Source organism: Myotis daubentonii, chromosome 3 (assembly GCF_963259705.1).
Source record: "Myotis daubentonii chromosome 3, mMyoDau2.1, whole genome shotgun sequence".
Classification (NCBI taxonomy): Eukaryota; Metazoa; Chordata; class Mammalia; order Chiroptera; family Vespertilionidae; genus Myotis; species Myotis daubentonii.
The window spans coordinates 61,408,619-61,427,118 of NC_081842.1; the positions used below are offsets into that span (position 1 = coordinate 61,408,619).

At 46.8% G+C, this 18,500-nt stretch overlaps 2 protein-coding genes across 10 annotated transcripts in view; one reads left to right on the top strand and one right to left on the bottom strand.

Moving 5' to 3' along the window:
- Positions 1-474: 474 nt before the first annotated feature.
- ADPRH (ADP-ribosylarginine hydrolase) lies at positions 475-10,674 on the bottom strand. 3 transcript variants are annotated; one of them, XM_059687752.1, is made up of 5 exons: positions 10,470-10,674; positions 9,196-9,298; positions 7,442-7,765; positions 4,864-5,224; positions 475-3,693 (listed from the first exon to the last, which is right to left on the bottom strand). In XM_059687752.1, the coding sequence occupies exons 3-5, from the start codon at positions 7,752-7,754 to the stop codon at positions 3,279-3,281; spliced, it is 1,089 nt and encodes a 362-aa protein (XP_059543735.1). In that variant the 5' UTR covers positions 7,755-7,765; positions 9,196-9,298; positions 10,470-10,674; the 3' UTR covers positions 475-3,278. The 3 variants fall into 3 exon arrangements, with proteins under 3 accessions (XP_059543735.1, XP_059543736.1, XP_059543737.1); XM_059687753.1 differs by lacking the exon at positions 10,470-10,674 and adding an exon at positions 9,629-9,719; XM_059687754.1 differs by lacking the exons at positions 9,196-9,298; positions 10,470-10,674 and adding an exon at positions 8,931-9,149.
- A 3,994-nt stretch (positions 10,675-14,668) lies between these two features.
- Positions 14,669-18,500, top strand: part of CD80 (CD80 molecule) — a 58,560-nt gene continuing 54,728 nt past the window's right edge. For 2 of the 7 annotated variants that reach the window (XM_059687757.1, XM_059687758.1), the window contains exons 1-2: positions 14,670-15,176; positions 17,832-18,140. In XM_059687757.1, coding sequence (XP_059543740.1) covers positions 18,044-18,140 — 97 coding nt within the window. In that variant the 5' untranslated portion in view covers positions 14,670-15,176; positions 17,832-18,043. Of the gene's footprint in view, positions 15,177-16,710; positions 16,748-17,831; positions 18,141-18,500 lie in introns of those variants that run through there. The other 5 variants (XM_059687759.1, XM_059687762.1, XM_059687761.1 and 2 more) reach the window with 5 other exon arrangements.

Below are 18,500 nucleotides of genomic sequence, written 5' to 3' on the forward strand. Positions count from 1 at the left end.
CTCACTGTCGGGGAGAGGGCTAAGGGACAGCCCGGCTGAAGAAGCCAGGCAGCCCCAAATGCCTGCCTCGTTAGGCTTTTATTGGAATTTTTACCTATAGATACAATCAGTAAAGTGAGTAATCTTGAGAGGACACATGTCCTTTAGGCAAGGGCACCCAGGGCTTAAGCATAGGATTCCAGTAAACACCTGGGGGTCTCATATGCACAGACTTGTTTGGAAAGGTCAAGGAATAATTAGGGGCACTGCCTTCGACACTCCCCTAAGTCTCCCCTAAGTCAGAATTCCGATAAACAGGGCAGGCGGCCTTCCACACACTTCCCTTTTCTCAGAATGTCCTCCTTACAACTTTCCAACCAAGTCTCTTGTGCTCCCCAACACATTCATATATATATTTCTTTTTTTCTCCCATAACATGGATGGTCCTTGAGGGCATTATTCTAAGGGAATAAGCCAGCCAAGAAAGACAAATACTACTTTGTGTCATTTATATTTGGAATTTTTTTTATTTAAGTCAAATTCATAGAAAGAGTAGAAAAGTGGTTGTCCGGGGCTGGGGATTGGGAAAAACAGGAAGAAGTTGGCAAAAGGGTACAAACTTTCAGCTATAAGATAAATAAGGATCTGACTTAAAACATGGTGATTAAAATTGATAATACTGTATTGTATAATTGAAATTTACTAAGAGTAGAACTTAAATGTTCTCATACACACACAAAAAAGATAAATATGTGAGATGATGGGGTATTAATTAATTAGATGAAGGAAATCCTTTCACAATGTACAAATTTATCAAATCACAACGTACATTTTAAATATCTTATAATTTTTGTATATCAATTATACCTCAATAAAGTGGAAATTTAAAAAAACTGGACTGGGATGGACTGGATTGCGTTTTTAATACTCGCCACCCGACCCCAAGACCAAAAAACTGTGTGATCTGCCCAAGATGATGCTGGGGGACAGGAAAAGCAGCTTCAAAAGAGTATGCATGAGGCCTGAGTTGGAGAAAAATAAAATCATTTTGTTTGCTTCTTATCCAGACCATTCGCCAATTACAAAACAGGCCAGGCCTCACAATCCACTTGTTAAATACACTCTTCTGCCCTTTTCTATATATAAGATGTAAGCATCTCGGGTCTGCTGTCTGGTCAGTGCGAATAGAATTCTAGTGCTCCACCTTGCAAATGCAGGCTTTACTAACCACTGGTAGGACAAAACTCAGAAAGGGCCTTCCTGTCCAGATGTCGGCGTAGGTGAATGCTGTACTTGCTGTCCTCCCACATCCACATCAAAATTACAACTAAACTCAGAACCACCATCATTCAGAAACAACTGAAACCAAGCCGAATGGAAGTCTTCCAACTAAAGAATTAAAGGAGAAGCCACATCAAGATTGGTAGGAGGGGCAGAGACTCGCAGCGGGTTGATCACACACCCCTGTGTGGCAGATAAAAATCAGGAGAGCCCTGGCAGGTGTGCTCAGTGGTTGGAGCATTAGCGCACACTACAAAGGGTCTTGTGTTTGATTCCTGGTCAGGAACACATACCTGGTTTGCAGGTTCACTCCCGGCCACACCCCTGGTCAGGGCATGTGAGGGAGGCAACCAGTTGATGTGTTTCTCTCACATCAATGTTTCTCTCTCACTCTCTCTCTTCCTCTCTCCCTCCCTCCTTTCCACTTTCTCTGAAAAGCAATGGAAAAAATATCCTCATGTGAGGATTGACTACAACAAATCTTGGGAGGGGTATTTTGTCTACAAAGGTCCCCCTGAGGAGTGACAGGTCCCAACCCCACACCAGGCCCCCCAGCCCAGGATTCCAGTGTCAGGAAGAGAAGTCCCCACAACTCTGGCTGTAAAAACCAGCAGGGATTGTGCCTGAATAATCGGAGCAGGTTTCATCTAGGTCAGTGATGGCGAACTTTTTGAGCTCAGCGTGTCAGCATTTGGAAAAACCCTAACTTAACTCTGGTGCCGTGTCACATATAGAAATTTTTTGATATTTTCAACCATAGTAAAACAAAGATTTATATTTTTTATATTTATTTTATATACTTAAATGCCATTTAACAAAGAAAAATCAACCAAAAAAATGAGTTCGCGTGTCACCTCTGACAAGCGTGCCATAGGTTCGCCATCACTGATCTAGAGGGTATATGTGAGCTGGGGCTTGAAGGATGAGTACAAACTTCTCAGGAAATGAAGAGAGGGGCGATGTATTCATTGGACATCATTAGCAGTGCAGCATGATCAATTTGTTATTTGTAAAGAAAACTCTGGAGGGCAACGAAGACAGCAAGATTGGAGGTAGGAGGCTAACTAACCACATTCACGTAATGTAGGCTGATTACACATTTTCTGTGTGCTAGGTTCTGTACAGAGGAGAATAAAGACAAGTAAATAAGCAACAACAAACTATTAACATGTTAAGTGCCATGCCTAGGATCAGCACCTCCGCAGAGGTGAGAAATCCAAGTGAAAAATACTTGCTGCAAAAAGGTAAAAGAGGTGACAGATTTGAAGGGTATTTGGGAGATAGAATCATCTGTGCATACTGCTGGCTGTTCCCATGCACCTTACAGCTAACCATTGCAAGCATCGGAGTCTTTACTTGAAGGCATTAATGTTTGCCTTGCACAAGAGGAGGCTGAGAAGCACCAGGGGCTTAGTAGTGAGGACCACCAATGTCAGATGGAAGTCGGTGGATAAATACTCCAGGTTTGCTTGTCTCTCAGGGGGGACAACCATGAGGAATGCCTTACACAAAGGACCCACATGGACCGAGTCCCAGCTGCTGACAGTGGTAACCTGCTCATTACTGCACTTTGTACTGTCTCCCCTCCCTTCCCTGTCTCACATCCCCATGGTCCTACCAGTGCTCCCTGGTATCACCTCTCAAACTATCTGTACTCAAATCCTTGTCTCAGAGTCCACTTTTGGGGTAACCCAACCTGAAACAACAGAAAAAACTGAATGAAAGATTAGCTGATAAAGATGAAAATGCAAATAGGAGGCTATGAGATTTCTAGCTTGGGAGATGCTGACCGCATCACCCGAGTTAATGACCCTTCAGGAGAGGAAGACAGATAGATTCAGGGAGAACAGAATGAGCCTGGGAAGACTGAGTTTCAGGGGACCCAGGGACTTGTTACCTCAAAATTCCCTGAATACGTACAAGGTTAAGACTCTTGACTTTGGAAAAAGTGAAAAGAAACTGAGCAGAAAGGGCACTACACAAGAGAAAAAACCACCAGAAATGAACATCCTCTCTCCCTAAAGGGCAATTACAGTATCTTCCTTTGACCCAAGAGAATATAAAGCTCTAGCTACTTCCTCCAGCCGGTTTCTGTATTCTAGTTTCTCATAGTTGGAGGGACTCACTCCTTTAAAACCATGCATAACTCCCCACCAGCAGCCAGCAATGGCAGCGGTGGAATCACTATCTCCACCATGGAAAAAGGCTCGGTGGGCAAGCTCCTTCCAGGAGTCTCCTGCAGCCAGGATGGCATCATAGGCAATCATGGGGGCATCGTGTCCACTGCTGCCGCCCCAGCCCGAGTAGCTCACAGAGGCGTAGAACTGATCCCTCGCCTTCACATCGTAGGGCTTGGGGAAGGTAGGGCCTGATTCGCCGTCCAAAATCCCTCGAAGTTTTAGGTACCTTTCCCATTGGTCTTGGAAGTAGGACCTGTAGGAAGGAAAACAATCTACAGTCAATTGAAAAGTTGATAACCATAAGGAAAGGTACCAGATGGATGTGTGAACAGGAAAAAAACTCCAAGATGACTTCAACTTCTTGTATTAATATCATAAATGACATTAAAAATTTGCCCTGACTGGTTTGGCTCAGTGGATAGGGCGTCAGCCTGCGGACTGAAGGGTCCCAGGTTCTATTCCAGTCAAGGGCATGTACCTTGGTTGTGGGCACATCCCCAATAGAAGGTGTGCAGGAGGCAGCTGATCGATGTTTCTCTCTCATCGATGTTTCTAACTCTCTATCCCTCTCCCTTCCTCTCTGTAAAAAAATCAATAAAGTATATTTAAAAAAAAAAATTTCAAATTAACTCATCTAAGTAAGAGCCATTCAATAAAGTTTTGCTAAGGATTGATATAAATAAGGCACTGATACCTACTGCTAAATTAGAAAGGCATATAGCAAGCTAAAGGTGAGAATTAAAGATTTGTTTTTCTTGAACTGAGATTAATGTTAAGTCGCACCTTTCAGGGGGCACACTTTATTTATTTAGTCTATCCTTATACATTTTATTGTATTTTCTAATAAAAATTATATATATTTTAGGTGTACCGCATAATTATTTGATATACTTATACATGGTGAAATGATTACTAAGAGTTGTGTGCTGTTGTTTTTTCAAAAGGGAACTTTGGAAGATCATGATCATGGGTGATTTCAGCAAGAAGCCTCTGGACCTTTTTATTCTAAGAAAGGCAATGTGAAGTAAACTCAGAAAAAGGGGAAAATGTGGTTTTACCACCTTTTCTTACTAATTAGCAAGTCGACACTGAAAAACAAGTTCCAGGAGATGGACGGGAAAGTTCATCTCAGTCTAGGATAGCCACAAAGACTGTAGAAAGAACAGGATCCCTATACACAAGGGAAGCACTGCAGCTGCACTACTCACTGAGGTCTTCACTGGGCCACCCAGTGGCAACCACTGCTAGAACTTGAAGTCCTTAGCAGGTGGGAAGGGAGGGGGCTGGATGCAGTAGATGACAAAACTGGATGGTGAGAACCATGACAGTTGCTATGACCTAAGAACTCTAGGCATACACAGGCACGCACGTGTATACACAGATGCAACGCTTTTCCAGCAGGAGTATGCACCTATAAACTTACCAGTGCTCAAGATTCTTCTCCACAAAGTAGCCTGCTTGGACAATGTACTTTTTAGCTTCTGGTAGCACCTCCATCAGTCCTTTCCCCCATTGCCAGGGAGGCTTGCCATTCACAGCATAGGCTGTAAAAAGAGCAGACACAAGGGCTCCCAGGTAGCCGGTGGGGTGGTGGTGGGTCATTCGGCCACTCTCGATGCTCACCTGGATCAGCATGTCCAGCTGGCAGGGGTAAGGGAACCTGAGACCGATGCACATGGCTCGCATAGCAGCCCCACAGCCTCCCTCGTGGTTGTTAAAGGGAATCCTCCAACCATTGTCTTTGTCTGGCTCCAACAGCATGGCATTCTGCACTGAGGCGCCTCCTGGGGAAGAGTCAGAGAGGGTATGGGGTCAGTGTAACCAAAGCAAAGGCTCCAGCAGGGGGGAAGACCAAGCTCTGGTTCCAAGTCTCTTAAATGGAAACTGAAAACAAAACAAAACAAGAAAATTATGACAAACACCCTCAAACTCCAAGCCAACATTGTGCCTTACTTTATATATAACCCTTAGCATGATCCTATATAATAAAGAGGTAATATGCAAATTGACCGTCACACCCTTGCATAAGATGGCCACCCCCATGTGTTCAAAGATAGCTGCCACAAGATGGCCTGTGGGGGAGGGAAGTTGGGGGTGACCGGGCCAGCAGGTGAGGACAGTTGGGGGCGACCAGCCCAGCAGGGGAGCAGTTAGGCATTGGTCAGGCTGGCAGGGGAGTGGTTAGGGGGTGATCAGGCAAGGAGGCAGGCAGGCAAATGATTGGGAGCCAGCAGTACTGGATTGTGAGAGGGATGTCCCAGATTGGAGAGGGTACAAGTTGGGCTGAGGGACACCCCCCCCCCCAGTGCACAAATTTCATGCACTGGGCTTCTAGTAAGATTAATAAAAGAAGCAGATTCATATAGAGAGCCTTGGAATCTTTGCCAGTTATTACTGAGACATCACAATAACTCAAAAAGGTAAAGTATAACATACCCTCTTTTTTAAATGAATAAGCTAAGGCTCAGAGCTTAAGAACCTTGCTCAAAATCATGTAACCAGCTCATCACCAGCCCCATCAAAACCTTTTTCTCCCAGCCCAAGCCCTTAAAGAATCCAAGGAGAAACTGACAACTGGAATTCCCAAATGTCAGAAAGAGGACAGTTCGAGTGAATAGCGCTAGGCTCAGAGACAGAGCAATGGGTTCAGAGCCACAGTGTGCCCTTGCGTTTCCCCCACTATGTGAGAGCAGTGTGATCAGGCTTGTCCTATCACCCTATCCTACTGGAAACCGGGAACGCACACATGCACAAGCAGCAGCAGTTATATACGGTGGGGTGGGGGGTGGTGTTACTGTTCCCTTATGGTCAGTTATTCACAACAAGGTCATGGAAGGCATAAGTGGATAATGAAAACTTTCCACTTGTCAATCTGATGAGATATCAGATGTACAGAAAGAATGAACAGACTGGCTTTGAATGCCAATTCTTGGGGTCACCAGAGACCCTGGGTATGTGTGTGGGAGGGGGAGCATTTTCATCAGGAGGCACTTTTCATCAGCTCATAAACTGAATTGTGTCCTCTAAAATTCCTATGTAGAAGCCATAACCCCCTGGTACCTCAAAATGTGGCTGTACTAAGAGACTGGACCTTGAAAGAGGTGATGCAGTTGAAATGAGAACATCAGAGTGGGCCCTAATGCAATCTGATGAGAATAAGAAGAAATCTGGACACACACACAGAGACACCAGGGGTGTGCACCGTGAAAAAGAGGACGCAGATATAAGGAGGTCGTCTGCAAGACAAAGAGCAAGGTCTCAGAAGAAACCAAACTTGCTGACACCTTGGCCTCAGACTTTGAGCCTCTGAAACAGTGAGAAATAAAAGTTCTTTAAGCCACCAGTCTGTGGCAGTTTATGATGGCAGCTCAAGCTGACCAACACAGAAGGGGAGGTAGGTCAGATGGGCTAGGGAAAGGCGATTCAAACCACCTGGTGACCCAAGTGGCTGCAACAATGTCCCAAGCGGGCAAGAACACTTGTGAACAAACCTGGAAACAGAAAAGGAGTCTCTGCAAGACACTTTCCATTTTCTTTAAAAAGAAAAAAAAAATGTTTTCTTTATATTTGTTCATTACAAGAAACTTAGAAAATACAAATGCGCAAAAGGAGAATCAGAAACTATAAATACGCCCATTACACAGATATAATTAGGAATATCTTTGTGTATGTTCTTCCAGACTTCTCCCAAGAGATATACATGCATCCTTTATTACCAGTGGGTTTGTAAGATACATCGGGTTTTGTAACCTATTTATCTTTCACTTGATATATAATATCCTTCCATATCAGGAAATACTTATCTGTATAATTTTAAGTGGCTACAAATGTATTGCCATAATAAAATAAATTATGGGACATTTAGGCGGTACCTATTTTTTAATCACAATTATAAAAACTACTGTCTCCTTGATATGTAAATCTCAGTGTCAACACTGTAATGACTTCCTTGGGCCTGTTTTATTCTCCACTTGCCCAGTACCTCCACTGGCTGCCCTCACCTGGTGCCCGGCCATCCATGTCTTCCATGCAGTCTTGGTAATGCTTAGCAAGGAGTGAGTACAGTCGACCCAAGTCTGAGACTTTCCCGGCTTCCACAAGGGCGTCTGCCGTGGCCAGGTGCATCACTGTGTCATCGCTGACTCTCCACCTCTGCACATCTATGGCGTCCAGGCCCCCAAGCTGGGCCAGCTGCTGGTGGATCTTCTCCCCGCTCCTGAGGAACTCCCACTTCCCGTTGAAGTACCCCAAGGCATCGCCTGCTGCACTCAGCACCATGGCGGCCACATACCTCTCAATCAGTCCCCCACACATGGTGAGGCTGTCTGTAGGGGGAAATTAAGACACACAGAGGACAAGGAGAAAGAAAAAAGTCAGAAAAATAACAGCCGTATCTACATTTTATTGAGCATCCACTACTTGTAGGCACGGTAGTAAATGCACCTCATTTAACACTCACAACTAGTCTGTGAGGAATGTATTATTAGGCCCATTTTATGGATGAGTTAAATGAGGGTTATAGAGATAATTCCGTTTCAGAAATGCTAAGTGACTTGTCTTGGGTCACAAAGCTAAGTTGCATGGCTCAGGCTCCATCTGACGCCAAAGCCCACGATTTTAACTACCACTCCATCTTTGCCTCTCTGAGAGGGTCAAGCCCATTACATCCTGCAAGGCAAGCCAAGCTTAGCATTTTCTTTTTAGTGGGGACTTGGCCTTGGAAGTGCATCCCTCCTTTACTTAAACAATACTTCCCATTACAATGCACAGCTCACAAGGCACCTGCACATTCTCTGTTCTCATTTTTAGACAAGATTACAGTACCCATTTCTCAGATAAGAAAACTGGGGATTGCCCTAGCTGGTTTGGCCCAGTGGTTAGAAGGGTCTCGGTTTTAATGATAGTCAAGGTCATGTACCTTGGTTGCAGGCTTGACCCCCGGCCCCAGTCAGGCGCCTGCGGGAGGAAACCAATCGAGATACCTCTCTCACATGGATGTTTCTCTCTGTCTGTCTCTCTCCCTCCCTTCCACTCTTTCTAAAAATCAATGGAAAAATGTCCTCTGGTGAGGATTAACTTTTTTAAGAGACAGAAAAACAAACAAAAAACCAAAAAACAACAACACTGGGGCTCAGAGAAGGTACATTAACACAACCAGCAAGTAGAGGCACTGGGACCCGAACCTGCTGATTCCAGGCCACTCACCTCAGCACAGACCTACTTACTAGGCAATCTCTTTGTGCCTGAGCCTCTACATCTCTAAAATGGTGATAAAAATAGTAACAATTGCCTGGGTTTGTTCTGAGGAGTAAATAAATACATTGTTTTGTTAAGCACTTAGGCCAGTGCTTAGCACATCATAAGCACTATTTGTATTATTCATATACAACCAGGGAAAAGATTTTTCTCTTCCTGAACTAGAATACTTCCTTCTCACAACCTTCCTTTCAATAGCAATATTTAAATTTTGTTTTTCTTCTAAATGATTACCTTCTAGAGTCCTAGGAGCTCCACAAAGATAACCGCCATGAATCTAATCCTGGTCCAGTGCTGGTTCTCCTGCAGGCGCATTTCCAGGGCTCCACTGTACCCTGTTGCCTTAGCACTCAAGTTCTAGGACTCAAGTTCAAAGCCTTTACTGGGCCCATCCTGCCACTGCATAGGCCAGCTAAACACCTGTGATGGCTGGCAGACTAGCACCTCCTCAGCTCAAGCTCTTTCCACACCCAAGATGCCCATCCTCCCCCCCACTTACCTAAACCCTATGGACTCAGGGTTTATAGTCCAAGTACTGGGGCTTCCAAGAGTCCTTCCCGAGCTGCACTGCTGCTGGCCTGGGAAGGCAGGCTGGCCAGCACCTGGGGAAGAGTAAATGAAGACTGAGCATATCAATCCTGGTCATGCTGAATTTCTTAGCTCACAAAGGATGTTTGTAAACGTTATTTACATGCCCAGAAACTGGAGTTGGGGGCCACTAGACCTGAGTCTGCCAAGAGTTGGCTGTGTGATTGTGGGCAAGCCATCCACACTGGACCTGGGTTTTCCCAATTTATACTAGTAATTGGAGACGGGGAGGGGAGGGGTGGGGTGGGGGTGGGGGGGAGGGGGGGGAAGGAGGCCACAGATGCTCCCTGGGCTCCGGTCCTGTGCTGGCGGCTTCACAGGACCAGCTGTTAGTCCCTCTGTACCCGCTCTCCCAAAGTCCTCAGCTTCCTTTCTGTAATTCCTGGCTCCACCGAATATGTGTTTGTGACTTGCAAGCGGGGGCGGGACAATGACCACCTCTTTCCGTTGGAAAATCCTTTTAACTTTCACATGGAACTGCCCTAGCCTTCCGCTTTCAGACCGCGCTCATCCCCTAGCAGTGGTTCTCAGCCTTCTGGCCCTTTAATACAGTTCCTCATGTGGTGACCCAACCATAAAATTATTCTCGTTGCTACTTCATAACTGGAATGTTGCTGCTGTTATGAATCGTAAATGTAAATATCTGATATGCAGGATGGTCTTAGGCGACTCCTGTGAAAGGGTCGTTTGACCGCCAAATGGGTCGCGACCCACGGGTTGAGAACCGCTGCCACTCCTCAGTACAATTCTCTCCCCGACTCTAAATTCGAAACTAGGATTGCTCAGCTGCTTCCCGACAGACATCAACTTTTTGGGGAGGGGCGGGGGGACACGTCTGTCCCAGCCCGGATGGGGGTGGAGAACCTGGTCACCGCGTGGGAGGAGGGCAACCCCCAAAACGCTGTGACCCGGGTGTACCTGGTCCCTGGGGAGGTGGGGTGACCCCCAGACCGGCCGAGGAGGGGGAGGTAGGAGGGGGGGAGGGAGCGCTGGTGGGACCTGGTCACCGCCAGGAGAGGGGGCGGGAGAGGGGCGCCGGGGGGAGGGGCGGGAGAGGGGCGCCGGGGGGGGGGGGGGGGAGGGGCGGGAGAGGGGCGCCGGGGGGAGGGGGTGGGAGAGGGGCGCCGGGGGGAGGGGCGGGAGAGGAGCGCGCAGGGGGAAGGGGGGGAGTCGGGAGACGGGTACCTAATGGCGGACAAGGGGGGCGCGAGACTAGGGCGGGGCCGGGCGCGGCGAGTTCAGGGTCCCGGCGAGGCCTGGTCGCTTCGGGCGGAGGCACAGGGCGGCGGGGAGCCGGGCTCTGCGCGCCTGGGCGGAGCCTGTCCCGGGCGGGGCCGCGCCCCGAGCAGCCCGCCGGGGGCGCCTTCTGCTGCAGCCTCCCTGTCCTGCAGCGCCCTCCGGCCGGCGGGGACCGCAGGGCCCGCGTCGCCAGCGACCTCGGTCCGGCCGTCCCGTCGGGGACACGTGGGCCCCGGGCCGAGGCCTCTTCCTGCCGGGCTATGTAGCCAAATGCTTAGAAAAGGGCCCTTTTCAACTTCCTGGTCCCCTCGCCCGTGAAAGCGGACAAGAATAGTTAGCACTCCCTAGTGAAAGGCGCACCGCCTCTCCGGGCGGTGCGGGGGGAGGAGTCTGACCGCCCGGCTCTGAGATCCCTCCGCGCCCGCCGTAGGGCCTGGCCTCCCCGGAGCGGGTCGAGTCTCCGACCGGCTGCGTGGTGGCCGGCGGCGGGCCGAGGGGTGGGGCCGGGCGGCGACCGACCGCGGGGGAGGTCCTGGGAGCGGAAGGCCTCACCGCCTCGCTCTTTCCTCCCTTCCCCGTGGTTGGCTCCCTGCTTGCCCGCGCTGGGGCCGAGGGTCCGTGCAGCCCTCGGGGCCCGGTCGGGGGGACCGGGGCCTGCGTGGGCCAACCGCCGGCCCCCATGTGGGGGGCATTGGCTCCCCGGCCCACAGCGGGAGCCCAGCGCAGGCTGCCCCCCCCCTCCACCGGGCCCAGTGCAGCAGCGGCGGCAGTGGAGTGGGGCGCGTGCCCTGGCTCGGGGAGGCCGCCATGCTGCAGTGCGCCGGTCCCATGGGCCGGGCCTGCTCCGAGCGGATGCCGCTCCCCCAGAGCTGGGCCGCTCCACCGGCCGCACCCCGTTTGCTGGGCCTGTGCCGCCCAGATGCGCTGGAGTCGGTCTGCCCGCAGGCCAGCTGCGGGTGCTGTGCGGGGGGGCCATCCTGCCTTGTGGCGAGTTCGAGCGGCGGCAGCGGGAGCCGGACAAGGACTGCGCCCTCCATCTTGCCTTGGGTCCTCCATCTTGGGACAGAACCATGTGCGCCCTCCATCTTGCCTTGGGTCCTCCATTTTGGGACGGGGCCATGTGCTTCCTCACGGGAAGAAGCCGCTGCTAGCCACACCCAGGATTTCTCTGGATTAACCAATGGTGATCAAGGGAAGTGCACGCCATCACTATGACCACATCCTGTACCGACTGGCGCCTGGCCAATCGGCAGGGCCCACAGTGCCCTCTCCTGCCCTCACTCCACCCCCCTTTAAAACCCCCTGTCCCATCAGGCCTCGCTCTCTCGGCCACTGGACTTTCCGCTGTGTCGGTGGGTCTGGTGAACGGGGAGCGCAGGCCGGCTTGCATAATAAAGGACTCTTTGCTTTTGCATCGGACTGACTGGCTCCCTGGGGGTCTTGGGAACTTTGAAATCTGGGCACAACACCTAGGGCGGTTGCTAGGATTAATTTTAACTCTTGTCATTTATTTGGCAGCTGAATATTATTTTTTCATCCTGCTAGTTAATAAAAGCACAGAAATACTAAGACTACTTTTGTCTAAATAAATGAATGTGCCAGTTTTTTAAAAAAAAAATTAGAATCAATATATATGTGTACCAAGAAGAGGTTCAGGCTAGAATAAAGGACAGAGCATTTATTTGAGCAAAAGGAGACAAAAATCTGTGGCAGGTCCATTCTCGGAAATGCCAGACTGCAGACTTGCAAGGGCCTGCGTGCGGACCTTGAGCAGGGGTTTTCAAATGGTTTTCACACTGAATATTTTCTGCAAACAAAGCCTTACCTACGGCCATTATATAAAATTGATGGAAACTACGCTGCTTGGGGCGAAGCGGTGCCTGGACCCCAGTTCCCTTTCCCCTGTAGGAGATGGGGGTGGGGTTGGTCCTGGGGGGGGGGGGGCGGGCAGCCAGGAGAGAGGGCGAGCCCTGGAGAGAGCAGGGGCTGGTATTTACCAACTGGTGCAGAGGGCTTCAATGTTTTCAGAACTGTGTGTTCACGCCAGTGTGGCTGGGCCGACGAACTCATCTTTCACAGCAAGAAGTCAATCTAGACACACAAAAATAAAAATATGTCCTTGGAGAGCATAATCATGACTGCAACCTTTAATGTTCTCACAGTTTCTTTTTTTTAGTCTTGAAGGGATATTTTAGGGGAAGTGCCTCTTGTCTAGAGGAAATATTTATATGAATTCAGCAATTCCATCAACTTGTCTTTCTCTTTAGTGAAATTCAAGTAAAATTAAATTTAAAATTGTATCTGAAATGTGGTTGTTATCGTTTTATAAAAGTATCTCTACCCATCTGGGAAAAAAAAATCTGTGGCAGGCAGTTAGACACAGTAGCAGAGCAAGGACTATGGGCCAGGTACAGAGGTCACCAGGGCAGAAAGCCCCAGGTGCCTACCAAGGGACAATTGGAAGGTGGGCCCTCACCCCCAGGGGACCTTCCTCCCCTCTAAGATCAATGGTCCTGCTGGACCCCCTAACCTTCCCTTCCTAGAGACAAGCTCTAGGCCTCAGTTGTATTTGAGCTCAAGGCCTAGAAAAGCAACAAAGCCAGAGAGGAGATCCCCATGGCTGACCTCAGGACCAGCTGCATTGAATAATGAACCCCTGCCCAGGCACCAACCAATCAGTGGAGACCTAGACCCTGAGAGGGCACACCCGGAAAATTGCTGAATATTCTATTGAGATCATCCTCTCGGATCTCCCCTAAAATCTCCACCCTTAAGACCCTTAGCTCAGAGGACCCAGCATGCTCTCCCTTCCTCCTCCCATCTCGCCGTTCCCTCCCCCAGGCATTACCATGACCTTCCTTACTCCCAAGCTCCAAGGGCCCTGCTTCTACCTCTGTAACTTGTTTCCTAAGCCCATTTCATCTACAAATTACTACTTCTACCTCTGTGATTTTATAAATAAATATGGAGTCTTGGCTCTGAATTCTTTCCTAGCCAGACTCAAATATGGAGGTTGCTGAAACCAGGTGCAGTCTGACCCCACCCATCTAACAGTGCAGTTCCCGCAGCCTATGAAGGAGCAGCCCAAACTCTGCCACAGTGATCAAAGAAAGGCAGGGTTCATTAAGGCGAAAACCACAAAATGTAATTTTTTCATGCGAATGAAGGATTGCTGGCGAGGTTAACAGGGATTGATTAGTCCAGTATGCAAACTAGGGTGTTTCAAAACTCCAAAGAGGTAGAGTCCACTTATGTCCATGGAACAGTGGTTCCAGGATGTTTATGGCTCAGCCTGGCGCTGAGTTTAGCAGCAGGTTTAGCAACATATCAGTAGCTCTGAGAACTGAGGCACCAAACTCCATGGGCCTCATTTCCTTAATTGTCTCTTGACTCTTTTTAAGTGACTCAGCAATGTTATTTCATTTTATTTTTTCTATTATCATTCATATATTTTGTATACCTACTCAAATTTTTTATTTATTATGCCTATTTTTTCTGGCTGTAATGACCTAGACATGGCCTGAGAGCTTTTTAAAAATAAAATAAAAAAATTTTTGAGATACAATTTACATGTAATGAAATGCACTCATTTGGTGTGTTGTTCAGTGAGTTTTGATCATGTACCTTGGCACTCTCCACCTGGGTGACAAAGGGGAAAGCAATTATCCATCACCTTCCAGCCCCATTTGGTTAAGACTGGCCCCACAGGCATTAACTCCTCCCATATTTTCAGACTGCACACACTTGAGTGCAAAACTTCCAAAGGTCCCAGCCAAAGCAACAGAGAAGCTCAGGGCCAACAGCAGTCAAAGGTGCCGGCCCAGGCAGGCGCTGCTGTCAGGTTCTACCTGTGCAAAACAGGTCAGCTGGATTAGCACCGGCCGGCCATTAACCCACAGAACGCTCCAGAACTCTACAGAGGACATAACCACAGCAAGCTGGCTGGCAATGGGATTGGTTGGAAATGGGATGGATGAGAGGCTAAATCCTCTTCACCCCAGGCCTTGGTTCTGTCATTGTGGTCCCCTGAGGTGCATTCAGTGGTGCATTCAGCCGTGGTGAGGGAGACATTGTCTCCCTCACCACGGCTGCCAGGATCCCACTCTGTGAAGAGGGTGGGATGGAGAGGTGGGCATGCAATCAAGAGTGGCCTTATGAGCTGAGAACTCTCCAAAAGATGTCCACTACATATGATGGCCCATTCCTTCAGTGGCATGACTAGGGAGGGAGAACTCTAGGTGCTAAAACAAAACTTGCGATTAGAACAGAAGCAGGCAGCCCATAAAGCTCACAAGCATCTACTGCCAAAAGTCAACCCTCCAATCACTTTCTTCCCTCCCCCTCGCTACCCGCTGCTCTGTTAGGACAGTGTGTGGTTGGCCCCACCCATCAGTCTAAGAAACTGACTGAGCTCTCGGGAGCTTCCTCAAATCATATCATCATAACCATACCTTGTGCTTTTATTTAATTATGCCTGATGGAAAACTCGAGTAAGAGGAAGTTGGAAGGGGAATGCCGCCTCTGTGACATAGAACTTAAAGTACAACTGAGCAATTTGACAGCATTTCAAGCTACCCAAACGAGACCATCTCAGAAGAGGGTCCTCCTACTTTAATTTTCAACACAAGAGAAAAAGAGAAATTGTTCTTCAGCGTAAGTAAATTTACTATTATCTTAATATGGGATAGCTTGTTATGTCTTTCTTCTTCCCCTTTTATTAATAGATTTTCTGTTGATTTATTCTTTTTCGAAGAGGTATTTAAGAATTGAGACACTTGTTTTTCTATGTTAATATGTTAAGAAGGAAGTCGTTTCCAGGACTGTTGAATAAGAGTGGTGAAGGCCAGCGGTCCTGTCTTGTTCTGATCTTAAGGGAAATGCTTTTACTTCTTGCTCATTGAGTATGATGTCGGCTATGGCCTTGTCATTTATGTCCTTTTTAATGTTGAGGTATCATCCCACTATTCCCACTTTACTGGGAGTTTTTATCATAAGTAGGTACTGGATTTTATCAAATGCTTTTTCGGCATCTATTGATATCATCATGTGATTTTTAACCTTTATTTTGTTTATGTGATGTATCATGTTTATTGATTTGCGAATATTGTACCAACCTTGTATTCCCAGAATGAATTTTACTTGAACATGTAGTATGATCTTTTAATTGTATTGCTGGATCTGGTTTGCTAATTTTTTTTGAGGATTTTAGCATCTATGTTCATTAGAGATATTGACCTATAATTTTCTTTCCTTATAGTGTCTTTTTTTTTTAAATATATTTTATTGATTTTTTACAGAGAGGAAGGGAGAGAGATAGAGAGTTAGAAACATCAATGAGAGAGAAACATCGATCAGCTGCCTCCTGCACATCTCCTACTGGGGATGTGCCCGCAACCCAGGTATATGCCCTTGACCAGAATCGAACCTGGGACCTTTCAGTCCACAGGCCGACGCTCTATCCACTGAGCCAAACCGGTTCCGGCTCCTTATAGTGTCTTTATCTGGTTTTGGAATTAGAATAATGCTGGCCTTGTGAAATGAGCTTAGAAATTTTCCTGCCTCTTAAATTTTTTGGAATAGTTAGAGAAGGACAGGTGTTCATTCTTCTTTGAATGTTTAATAAAATTCACCTGTGGTCTAGGACATTTGTTTGCTGGAGATTTTTTTTTTTTTTTTTTACTGCTTCAATTTTATTAGTTGTAATCAGTGTACTGTATTCAGGTTTTCTGATTCGGTTTTGAAAGATTGTGTGTTTCTAGGAATTTATCCATTTTGCACAGGTTGTCCAATTTGTTGGCATATAGTTGTTCATATTATTTTCTTACAATCCTTTGTATTTCTGGTGTGTAAGTTGTCATTTCTCCTCTTTTGTTTCTGATTTTATTTATTTGGGTCCTCCCTTCTTTTTCTTGATGAATCTGGTTAATCTCTGTATCATTTATTTACTTCTGCTCTGTCTTTATTATTTCCTTCCTTCTACTTACTCTGAGCTTTGTTTGTTGTTATTTTTCTAGTTCTTTTAGGTGTAGTAGGTTTAGATTGTTTGAGATTTTTCTTACTTTTTAAAAAAATCCTCACCTGAGGAGTGAGGATATTTTTTCCATTGATTCTAGAGAGAGTGCAAGGGTGGGGTGAAAGGGGAGAGAAACATCTATGTGACACATCAATTGGTTGCCTCCCACATGTGCCCAGTGGTGGCAGGGATTGGAACCTGCAAGCATCAGGTGAGCAGGCTGATTCTCTAACCAGTGAGGCACTCTGGCCAGGGCTTTTCTTGCCTTTTGAGATAGGCCTGTAGTGCTAAGAACTTCCCTCTTAGGACTGCTTTCACTGTGCCCCATAGATTTGGGGTTGTTGTCTGTTCATTTTCATTTGTTTCCAGGTAACTTTTTATTTCTTCCTTGATCTCATTGTTAATACATTCATGGTTTAATAACATGTTATTTAGCCTCCATGTGTATGAATGTTTTTAGGTGTTTTTTTTAATTGTAATTTCTAGCTTTATAATATTGTGGCCATAGAAGATGCTTAATATAATTTCAATCTTCTTGAGTTTATTAAGACTTACTTTGTGTCCTAACATGTGATCTATCTTTGAGACTATTCCATGTGCACTTGAGAAGAACATATATTCTGCTTCTTTGGGGTGAAATATTCTATAAATATCAAGTAAATCTACCAAATCCAGCATGTCATTTGCCTTATTTTATGTCTGGAATATCTATTCACTGATGTCAGTGGGGTGTTCAAACCCCCTACTAAGACTGTATTGCTATCAATCTCTTCCTTAATGTTCACCAAGAATTTCTTTGTATATTTATATGCTCCTATGTTGGGTGCATATAGGTATACAAGGATTATATCCTCTGTTGTACTGATCCTTGTAGTATTATGTAGTGACCTCCTGTGCAGATGATGTTTTATTGAGTTGTACACTTGAAACTTGTATGGTTTCACAAGCCAATGTCACCACAATCTATACTAATAAAATGGTAATATGTGAATTAGACCAGATGTCATACCGGACATCCTTCCTGACAAAGCCGGGACCCAGGCGGTGCCGCCCAGGATCCCCGGGTGCCTGCCTGGGCAAAGCCACCCAGGGTCCCCAGGTACCTGCCCGGGCAAAGCCACCCGAAAGAGGAAAGCCTGGGTCTTGGGTGCAGGGGCCGAGGCAAAGGCGGTTAGGGGATCAGGCAGGCTCAGATTAGGATCCCCAGACTATTTTAGGCAGGCAACTGGAGAGTTTTACAAGCCACAGTGGACTGACCTTCCTTCCTGAGTGACTTTTATTTTCTTCTTTTTCAGGGTGTCTGAATAAATCCACAATCTTTTATATTCAGGATTTTAAAGACCTGGGTACATCATCAGCCTCTCCTCAGTGTGTTTTGCAATTGAGTCCTCTGTGTGAGGCAACTGAATTTCTTCTGCACAAGCCTGGGACTCGCTTGGAAGGTGCCCAGTTCTCACTTGGTGCAAAATTGTTTGCTTTCGTTTTTTCATTGTAAGGAGCAGAAGCCATGGGTCAAACAAAGTGGAGAACACTACCCTCCAGGTGCTCGTACCTCAAGCTCTTCCAGTCTTTGGTGCTGGCTGGTCATTTTTACTTCTCGTCAGGTAAGCAACTTGGCTGAGTCCATTGTTCCAGGGCTTAGAGGAATGGCAATCTTTCTAATTTGAAGAGGGAAAGAAAGCAGTTGAGGTGTATAATCTTCCTAATGTTAAAATTTTCGCTTGATGTGTATTTTTATGCTTTAGGTGTTGATGCCCTTTGTGCCCACTGGCATCTGACATTAAGTGGTATCAGATTTAGAATAAAACTATTTTGTTATTTTTAACTTACTACATAGGTATTTCATGTGTGTTCTGCAAAGAATATTTTATCTTCTGGAGGCTTTTGTTTCATCTTAGGTGCTAGGTTTAGGGGACTATTTAGAAGGGTGGGACTCATCTTAGCAATAGGATGGCTCAAACTCT

Excerpts from the sequence above, each read along its gene's own strand:
- ADPRH (XM_059687752.1), bottom strand. The coding sequence starts at position 7,754 with ATGTGTGGGGGACTGATTGAGAGGTATGTGGCCGCCATGGTGCTGAGT. Across the intron at positions 5,225-7,441 it reads CATGGATGGCCGGGCACCAG|GAGGCGCCTCAGTGCAGAAT; the intron begins GTGAGGGCAGCC and ends ACTCTTCCCCAG. Across the intron at positions 3,694-4,863 it reads GAGAAGAATCTTGAGCACTG|GTCCTACTTCCAAGACCAAT; the intron begins GTAAGTTTATAG and ends TCCTTCCTACAG.